The following is a 10352-nucleotide window of genomic DNA, read 5'->3' as shown; positions in this document are numbered from 1 at the left end:
TTTGGTTGGGTTAATTTGGTTGGGTTAGTTTGGTTGGGTTAGTTTGGTTAGGTTAGTTTGGTTGGGTTAGTTTGGTTGGGTTAATTTGGTTGGGTTAATTTGGTTGGGTTAGTTTGGTTGGGTTAGTTGGTTACGTTAGTTTGGTTGGGTTAATTTGGTTGGGTTAATTTGGTTGGGTTAGTTTGGTTAGGTTAGTTTGGTTGGGTTAGTTTGGTTGGGTTAATTTGGTTGGGTTAGTTTGGTTGGGTTAGTTTGGTTAGGTTAGTTTGGTTGGGTTAGTTTGGTGGGGTCAATTTGGTTGGGTTAGTTTGGTTGGGTCAGTTTGGTTGGGTTAGTTGGTTACGTTAGTTTGGTTGGGTTAGTTTGGTTGGGTCAGTTTGGTTGGGTTAGTTGGTTATGTTAGTTTGGTTGGGTTAGTTTGGTTGGCTGATTGTTTGGTGGATTGGGTGGTTTAATATTTCGTGGTTGGTTTGATTGGTCTAGTTGGTTGGGTTAGTTTGGTTGGGTTAGTTTGGTTGGGTCAATTTGGTTGGGTTAGTTGGTTACGTTAGTTTGGTTGGGTTAGTTTGGTTGGGTTAGTTTGGTTGGGTCAGTTTGGTTGGGTTAGTTGGTTACGTTAGTTTGGTTGGGTTAGTTTGGTTGGCTGATTGTTTGGTGGATTGGGTGGTTTAATATTTTGTGGTTGGTTTGATTGGTTTAGTTGGTTGGGTTAGTTTGGTTGGGTTAGTTGGTTGGCTGATGGTTGAATAACTGATCAACTGGCCTGTTTTCTCTCCACAGGAAGTGCGGGTACTGCAGTGACCTTCAACAGAAATGGCGATGCTCCCGGACGCTACGACCTGTTCCAGTACCAGTGGAGCAACGTGACCCGGCCGGGGTACCATGTAATTGGTCAGTGGATGGAGAGCCTGCAGCTCAATGTGAGTCTTTATCACTTTCAATTCTTTTTATTCTAATTTCTGCAGCCATGGAGGGAGAATCTAAAAACACCTCTGGGGTCTTGTTTCCTGAGACTGATTACTGAAACTGATCTGAAAAGACTCAGGACAGGTACAGGTAACAGGACAGACCTGAGGACCAGGTTCCTTTTTATTAGGAACATGAATGTTATCTGACAGTGTTCCTGGATATGCTGCTGTAGATTCTCAGCCATCCAAGAGATGGCAAAAACAAAATAAAAACAAACAGATGGGAGATATATGAGATATCTCATAGTGACACAAAAACAACACAACGTAAAGCCACACTAAAAGAAAGACACCGTTTCAAATTAGTTGAGACAAGAAAGCTAACTTCTCTGAGGAGAAATGAAAGTGAGACGCTTTAAAGTCTGAGTTTATTCAGGCAGAAACATTCTTACGCCAGTTTTACTGTAAAAAGAATGAACTGATATCAACAAGGATTTTTATTGAAGATGTGGGATAAAATCACAGAAACCACAAGAAGACATCAGACCCAATGTCATCACAGCTGATTTACTTAAAAAACAAAAAAATACCCTGGATCTCTGCAAGCTACAAAATCACAACTAAAAAAACTCTAAACTGCCACAAAAGAAAAGAAATCATGAAGACATGAACATCAAACTGACTTAAAGGCTTCTGGAAGCTTTGAAGACTGATAGAAAACAAAAACGCACACGATTATAATGTTTCTACAGCTAAAACCTGGCCTTTTATCAGAAAAGCAAGCTGAAAGAGTCGTTAAAGGAAGGTTTAACGATGTAAAAACCAGTTCAGGTAACTGGTTGGAAGGAAACACGGCGGAGTGGCTCCACCTGTCTGCTCGAGCCTTCAGCAGGTACTCTTCCTCCTCCTCCTCCTCCTCTGAATTCAGAACCACGTTTGTGCTCTTTCACAACACTAAATTATTCAGCGTATCGGCCCCCAGTGCTCCAGATGTGGCAGACTTGTTGCCATTAGGCCTCCCATTATTGCTCCTTTCCCATAATTCCTGGGTGTGTATTTCACGCCGCGTCGCCCTCCACGTTACAAAGAGGAGCCATTACAGAAACGATAGGTTCCTGCGCAGCGCGGGGACCTGATATGAATTAGCTGAGGAACATGTAGAAGGTAATTTGACACGCAGGCTCAGAGGAGTAATCAGCAGCCTAACCTTTGTTTGAACTGGCTGTTAACAGAGTGAGAGAAGAAGAAAACTCCTCTCCCCGGGGGGGTTTCTGTTCAGATCAATTATCTTAATGTGCTGCCGTGACAAAGCTGAAAGGAGGCGTCCTGGTTCCTGTCGGCCCGGTCCTTCCTGCTGCCGGGTTTCAGACACCGTCTCTCTCTGACGGCAGGGTTTATGTCCTTAATCTATATGTCCAGCTTTTTATTTTGTCCATAAAGTAATAGAGACATGATGGAATCTGTTGTGTGGGTTTTTGTTCACTTGAGGTTAGATTTTAATAATTTTAGAAGCTGTTCAGTTTATGTCCCAATAAGTAAGAGCTGAAGGAGAGGGGGAACTTTCTTTAATACTTCTGCTGCAGTCAGCTGTGATCTCATCAACGTGTAAATATCTTAATAACATCTGTAACGAGCAGCTGCTGGAGATTCAGTTTGTCATCAACAGTTTGGTGACGTTCAGTGCTCAAAATGAGAAAATAAATTGTACTTTAACCACTCCACCCGCCAATATCTGTGGATGGGGACAAGAAAAAACAAGCAGTATAAAACTGCTGGAGTCAGTTTATGTGGCTAAAACTTTCTATGTTGCATTTTGCCCAGAAGAAATGGAAAAACGGACAGGTTTGCATTTTTGTTGGCATCTCTAAACAGAAAAGGCCAAGAAAAAGGGATATGTCCATCTGCAGAGGATTTACACAGCCATCAGGGGCAGCCGCTTGATTCTTATATGTGCGTGTATTTAAAGCTTTACTACTTCAGAAAATATAGTTACTTATAGGGACGTCATAAGTTACTTATATTTTCATTAAAGTAGGATTTTACTTGTTTTTAAATCATTTTAAACTGTTTTTGACAAACCTGCAGTCGATGTTCGGATAGAAACGAACCCTCTGGAAAGTCGGCAGGCTGTAACGGTGCAGGTGAAACACCAGCAGTTTGTCACCTGGATGACAGATGGAGCACGACGACAGGACCGAGCAGACTCTCCACCTGAAAGAGAGCACAAAGAAAAACGCTGTTCAGTCAGAACTTTCTAAGAACAGAAACAGGCGAATCTGTGACTGTAAGCAGTTTGATCAGGAATTTGTTCACAATAAGATAAAATATACTCGATCTCAGAGAAGAAGAGAGAAACTAACAGCACTGAGGAAGCTGACAGAGCAGAATTCAGACACACAGTAGATTCTTTCTTTTCCTCTGAGTTTCAATTAGAAACATCTGAATCACAGACATGAAACACAACATAACGATGGTTTCACTAAAGTAAAGTCACATAATAACACATGAGCTGACAGCAAAACTGAGCAAATATGGGATTTACTCGTCAAAGTGTCACCTCCCTGTAATCTCCCTCACAGTGTGAGGATTAAATTGTTCGTATCAGTTATACAGGATTACCAGCTGCATTCATCCAAACAGCTGCTGCTGATGATGAGTCTGCAAATTAACTAAATCCCCATAAAACACATTTTAATAACATCCACAGAGCTGAACGCAGCACAAACACAACAGTGTTACTGACTGACTCTCGTCTGTCAGGTTACAGCCGGCCCATCAGCCCTCTGGCTCCGATTCAGTCCTGAAGTCTTCAAACGGAGGAAAATCTGTAAACAGCAGAAAACCACAAAGACTGGAGACCCAGATTCATTCCACCCGCAGCCTCAAACCACATTATTTAATGAAGCCAATCTATCAGGATTAAAACATTTACTTACTGTTTACTCAATATTCTTCTGTTACTGTCACAGTTATTGAGACACTTTTCATCCAGCAGTTTAAAAAAATACAGAAAAAACAGATTCTGTCCATCAGGAACAGAGAGCTCTGAGTGCCGGCAGCAGAACATCGAACAAGGAGGAGAAAAAACTGAAAACTGTCCCCAAAGATGTCAGTGTATCCAGTATCAGTATGTTCAGTATCCATTATTAAATCTATTTAAGTAAAGTACAGATACACAAATCAGTATCAGTTATGCACTGATACTTCTTAAGTATTCTTCACCACTGCCTGTTTGGAGCTCTAAACCCGGTCCTGTTGGAGCTCTAAACCTGGTCCTGTTGGAGCTCTAAACCCGGTCCTGTTGGAGCTCTAAACCTGGTCCTGTTGGAGCTCTAAACCTGGTCCTGTTTGGAGCTCTAAACCTGGTGTTGACCGTTTTTCCCACAGAAAGTTGAGTTTAAAGTCTGATGGAGCCACAAACTGTGGAGCCATTTAAATTCTTCTTATTTCCAGAGTCTTTCCTCTTCTTCTCTAGTTTTTCTATCCAGTCGTAGGTGTTTCTGTCTTCCTCCATCCAATGTGTCTCTCTGCTGTAGAACTTATCCCCCCAGAGGTCAAAGGTCACACACCCAAACTCTCATTGATTTCCATTGGATCTCAGGAAACAGGAAGTGAGGCCCTTTTTAACTTGTCATATCTCCCCCATAAAACACAGTAAAAACATAAAAAATGAACCAGTGTGACCATCAGAACCTTCTGCAGAATCCAGAATTACCTTCAGAAGTTGTAGGACTCTGCTTGGCGAGGAGGTCTTCAGCTGAACAAATAAAACAACAGAAACAGGAGCTCAGCTGCAGCCGGAGGATAAACCATCAGAATCAAACTCAGAGGAGGAGAAACGAAGACTCAAGGCCAAAAAACCATGTAACCATGGCAACGGAGCAGATCCCATCACCGATTACCTCCAAGGTTTTCACTCAAAGTTCAGAGAAGGGCCCCCTCTGTAGGCTGGATGGTGAACTGCCTCCTATGAAAGGAAGAGGAGGACGGGGGGAGGAAGAGGCTAATGAGCTGCTGGACAGAAAACCTCTCCTGCTGCCAACGAATCATCTTTTAGTTTGATATAAAACAAACATGAGAACATTCTGAATGTGTGGGAAGTTCTCTGAACAGAAACATCTTCTCAGATCAGTCCTGCAGCTGTGACCCTTCCTGAGGCTGACGTTCCTCCTGACTGAGGCCACGACGCAGATCAACAGACCACACCACTTTATTTCCACAGCACTGAAAGTACAACATAGCAGCTGACAAAAATAAAAACTAAGAACAATAAAACAATTATAAAAAATACAAATCAAAACATCTTAAAGTGACACATTAACACACAGATGCTAACTCACCCTGAGTTAAAAGCCAAAAGGAAAAAATACGATTTTAAACGAGTTTTAAATTTAAAATTTTCACCCTAACCAACATGTTTACATCAAACAGGTGGCAGGGAGGCTGTTTCTTCCTGTTTCTGAGGCGTCACAGCAGGGACCTGAGGATGGATGGATGGATGGATGGATGGATGGATGGATGGATGGATGGATGGATGGATGGATCTCTGATCTGTCCGTCTCAGTGTTTTTTTTTTTTTTTTTTTGGGGGGGGGGTCTCTGATCTGATCTGGCTGCCTTCATGTTTGTTTTCCAGATGGAGGACCTGCAGTGGCCTCAGGGGGAGCAGGACGTCCCCACCTCCGTGTGCAGCCTTCCCTGTAGACCTGGAGAAAGGAAGAAGGTGGTGAAGGGCATGCCCTGCTGCTGGCACTGCGAGCCCTGCGACGGGTACCAGTACCGGTCTGACGAGTTCAGCTGCAAGCTCTGTGCGTACAACATGAGGCCCAGCTCTAACCGGACCTCCTGCCAGAACATCCCCATCATAAAGCTGGAGTGGCACTCCCCCTGGGCCGTGATCCCAGTCTTCCTGGCCATGCTGGGGATCATAGCCACGATCTTTGTCATGGTGACGTTCGTACGGTACAACGACACTCCCATTGTCCGAGCCTCCGGTAGGGAGCTGAGTTACGTCCTCCTGACTGGAATATTTTTGTGTTACATCATCACCTTCCTGATGATCGCCAAGCCGGATGTTGGCGTGTGCTCCTTCAGAAGGATCTTCCTGGGTCTGGGTATGTGCATCAGCTACGCCGCCCTCCTCACCAAAACCAACCGCATCTACCGGATCTTTGAGCAGGGTAAGAAGTCTGTGACGGCCCCGAGGCTGATCAGCCCCACGTCCCAGCTGGCCATCACTTTCAGCCTGATCTCAGTGCAGCTGCTGGGGGTTCTGATCTGGTTCGGGGTGGATCCACCCAACACTATTGTGGACTACGATGAGCAGAGGACCATCAACCCAGATCTGGCCCGAGGGGTGTTGAAATGTGACATCTCGGACCTGCAGATCATCTGTTCATTGGGTTACAGTATCTTACTGATGGTGACGTGTACTGTTTATGCCATAAAGACCCGCGGGGTCCCGGAGAACTTTAACGAGGCCAAGCCCATCGGGTTCACGATGTACACCACCTGCATCGTGTGGCTGGCCTTCATCCCCATCTTCTTCGGCACGGCGCAGTCTGCAGAAAAGGTAAGGGCTCCCAGCTGGAACAGAAACGTTCACTTCATGTGGAAACTTTCATGTTTTCACAAAACTTCTGTCTTCAGATAAGAAACAAATACAAACAAAACCTTTTAATGACTAGAGTCCCGTCCACAAACTGAGGTCTTCTGTTGAGTTTGTGTCGGCTGTTTACCCAAACAGAAGTTTGGTCATTTTTAAAAATGCTTTTTAAATCCTAGAATATTTAAAACTCTGTGTTTGGTTGATCTGTGTGGACAGGATATTCCAAACCTTCCAGAAACTGGTTCAGATAAAGGTGTAGATCGGACCTTAAAGTCATGAGAAGCTGGTTGTAAAATGTCAGGGTTCATACAAACAGGTTCAGTTATTTTATTTTGTCCACAGATGGATTTACAGTAGTTGATGTCATCCTGTGAACACACACAGATGTTAAAAACAGAGTTTTATCTGCAGAAGTCTTTATAAAATGGAGGAATCAGTTTCTCCTTCAGTGTTTTGGGAGTTTGTAAGAAGTTGACTTCTTCCTGCATCTGTTTGTTGATTCCACAGCAGCTCTCCTCTGTTTTAGTTCAGTTTGTGTTTTTAAGCTGATCTGAAATCAGTGAGTCCGGATCTCTGTGCACCTGGGGATAAAGTCCTGTGAATCTCCTCAGAACAGACGAGACGTAGATGTTAGTTTGTCACACCAGAGTTCAAAATTCTCTCCTGCAAACACAGAAACCTGGAGGCAGACAGTACAGCAGGGAGGAAGAGGAGAAGGTCTCTTCCTCCAGTTTAACAGCTGAAGAACCAGAACAATGAAAACAGGAGCAGAAGGAAATCAAACCCTCACAGACTCAACACTTTAAAGACTCTCTCCTCCTGTTAAAGATGTTGTTGGACCTGTGTTTCATGACGAAGATGTTGTAGGATCCGTTCTTTGGATCAGAACAACAGCTGAGATGTTTCTGCATCGTTTTCCTCTCAGGTCAGTGAAGCAGAAACAAGTGAAAGCTGAATAAACTCCTTCAGAGCGACAAGATGCTGCAGCTCCTCTCACATTCATTCATCCATGAGCTGAAAAGTGCCGACAGCTGGAAACAGATGAGATCCTCACATCTGGAGGATTTGTGTCAGCTGGAACAGGGAAAAGATTCATTTTCAGTGGAGATAAACTCTGCACACTGACACCAATTTCTGTATAATTTTACTGCTGTTATTTCTCCATTTTAGTTGTAAACTCTTTCTGTGGATGATGACAGCTGACCCACAGCAACACACAACTATGGGATGGCTCAGGAAACCCAAACCAGCCCCAACTATAGGATGATCAGAAAGGAAAGTCTTCAGCCTCGTCTTAAACGCAGACAGGGTGTCAGCCTCAGACAGGAGACTCCGGTTCTACTGTTAGAAACTCCAGGAACCACAAGGAAACCTGCAGTCTGTGTTAGGAAAAGAACCAGAGGATGACCTGTTTCATGCTCCCGTTCATGTCAGCGGAGCAGTAAACCCACACATCCTGTCCGGTACTGAAGCCATCTCTCTCCAACAGCAGGATCACATGTTCGCCTTTACTTTTCATCCTTTTACATCATCATCAGCAGCAGCAGGTTGTAAAACCAACAACAAAGTTGTTTCCAGGGAGAACCGGAGTAACGGGCTGAAACGTGGAGCTTTTAGGTTTCCAGCCATGAATCCTGTGCAGGTAACGGCTGTTCTCAGGTCAGCGGGGGTATTTACAGCCCTGCAGGGTAGATTTGTGTTCGCTGGTTTCTGAGGCTTTTCTGGCTTTAGAGAGATGTTCAGCCTTCAGTGAGGAGGAAGAGGAGGAAGAGGAGGGCTAAACAGCAGTCAGTCCAAACCCTGACTCCAGATCAGCATCAAACAGAGACACTGAGGAGTTTTTATCTGCTTTCTGTCCCTTTAGCTGACCTCTGACCTCTGTCTCTCAGGTCTTTGATGGATTTTTCAAATTAAATAAAGACCAAAAATAAAGTATTTGAACTCATTTCCATCTTATTAATGTCAGTAAGAAGTTAGAACATCCTGTCTAACTTTTAATTTCTTGTTTTCACTTTAAACTTCTTTTCTGCAGTAATCTTCCTCCTCCTCTTCCTCCCTTCCATCACTCTTGTTTAACCCCATTTTTCTTTACCCATCACCCCCCCTCTGCCGAGACTCCATTAATCTTTTACTCTAAACTCTGTGCTGTTTCCTCCTTTTGCTCTCATTCATCATTTAAAGATCTGATCTCAGACCAGCCGCTTCCCGTCTCTCTCCCACTTAACCTTTTCTCTCTGCTCATCCTTTTCTTCCTGTAATTTAGAGGTTTGCACACTTTTACTTTTGACAATGAAAACTGGAAGATTTCTGCAGAGTCGATGCAGCTGCTGCACAAACCTCCAACTAACTTTGTCATAATCTCAGAAAAATGCCAACATTTTGATGTTTGAACACTTGAAGCTAAAACATCACTGATGTCTGTGCGCTCTCCTGATCTGAGAGAAACCCAGCAGCCCGACGGGAGAGACAGACGGATCAGGTGAAAGAACACATTTACATGTGGAAACTGTAAATGGACCAGAAAGGCTTGTGAGAGGAAGCATCAGAAGGTGGATGGACGAGAAGAATCTGATCCTGGTCTGGTGGTAGCACACACCTGGATGTAACCGACCAGGTGGACGTTAGAGAGAAGACTGGACCCCTGACCTGAGATCAGTTTCAGGCCCTGTGATTGGCCAGCAGCTCTGAGCCTCGTGCTTCAGTGAAAGTAGGTCAGACAGGAAAGGAAAAGCTTCAGTAATGATGTGAAGTGTTTACAGCAATAAAAAGAACATCCAGAGAGTTTAAAGTGACAGCTCTGAGGCGTTTCCTCTCACGTTGGTTTCATGTTGCTGTAATTATACGTCTGCTGCTCTCTGAGGCGTCAGGAAAACTTTTCCTTTTTCATCCTCCTCCACCTGATCCAAGCGCCGCACAAAAACACCTTTAAAGGCTTTCCATCCGAAGCGTTAAATATTTCCTACACTGGAATGAATACTGACTCCAAATAAAATAAAATTATGAATTAATTAATCCAACATGTTGCTTTGCTTTGAGGAAAGTTAAACAGTTTGCAGAGATGTTGTTTTGGATCTCAGTGCCCCTGTGGAGCAAATTCAGACAAACTGTGACCCGTTAACAGAAAAACAGGGAAAACTTTAGCACATTTCTGCTGCTCTTCAGCCCTCTCCCTTTTTTTCCCCTTGCAGCTGAAAGTTTCCATTTCCAGCCTGATATTTGAATCTAAATTCTAATATTTCACAGCTGAGATGCATGCATGTGTATGGAGGAGGGAGGCATTACTCACCTGCTGCAGGACGGGGGTCAGGGAACACGGGTTCCTTCACAGGATCCAAGGAAGAGCTCATTCACTAAACAGAACCTGCCGAAGGTTCTGAACAGAACCTGCTGAATGTTAATGGTTCCTTGTGTTACTGACAGCTGATCTCTGCAGAAACACTCAGATGTCTGACAGACTGAACATTTTCTGCACCTGTTCTTATTTATGCAGTTTGAGTCGTGTTTCTTTCTGTCACAGATTAATTTTGTCGCTCACAGCTGTCTGCCTGACTGCTTCTGATCAAAACAAAAACGACTCCTTCCTATTAAAGCTGCCCCTTCTTCCAGTCACACTTTTTATTCCGTTATTCTTCTGGAAAAAAAATTAAAATCCATCAAAACCTGCGTCTCAATCAGAAAAAGGCAGATTTGCCTTTTGGTACCAGAACATCATAGAGATGAAACTAACTAAAAACTGTGAAAATCCTCCCATAGACATCAATGGGGTTTAGTTTTCAGTGAGCGGTCAAATCCTGTTTGGAGCTCTAAACCTGGTCCTGTTGGAGCTCTAAACCTGGT

General features: G+C 43.8%; 1 protein-coding gene and 1 long non-coding RNA gene across 6 annotated transcripts in view; one reads left to right on the top strand and one right to left on the bottom strand.

The window, feature by feature from the left end:
• Window positions 1-10352, top strand: part of LOC108251226 (metabotropic glutamate receptor 7) — a 69038-nt gene that overhangs the window by 48735 nt on the left and 9951 nt on the right. For 4 of the 5 annotated variants that reach the window (XR_005233091.1, XM_037975358.1, XM_037975357.1 and 1 more), the window contains exons 6-7: window positions 781-920; window positions 5544-6479. Coding sequence is in view for 4 of the 5 variants with exons in the window: in XM_037975358.1 (XP_037831286.1) it covers window positions 781-920; window positions 5544-6479 (1076 nt within the window). In the remaining variant the exon portion in view is untranslated. Of the gene's footprint in view, window positions 1-780; window positions 921-5543; window positions 6480-7440; window positions 7783-10352 lie in introns of those variants that run through there. The other variant, XM_037975359.1, reaches the window with a different exon arrangement.
• LOC119616976 lies at window positions 2398-4323 on the bottom strand. The gene is made up of 2 exons (XR_005233094.1): window positions 3656-4323; window positions 2398-3119 (listed from the first exon to the last, which is right to left on the bottom strand). It is a non-coding gene; the product is annotated as an uncharacterized LOC119616976 (long non-coding RNA).

The sequence above is a fragment of the Kryptolebias marmoratus genome, linkage group LG4 (assembly GCF_001649575.2).
Source record: "Kryptolebias marmoratus isolate JLee-2015 linkage group LG4, ASM164957v2, whole genome shotgun sequence".
Taxonomy (NCBI): Eukaryota; Metazoa; Chordata; class Actinopteri; order Cyprinodontiformes; family Rivulidae; genus Kryptolebias; species Kryptolebias marmoratus.
Note: the sequence above shows the minus strand (reverse complement) of the source record. Positions and strands in the feature narration are given on the sequence as shown.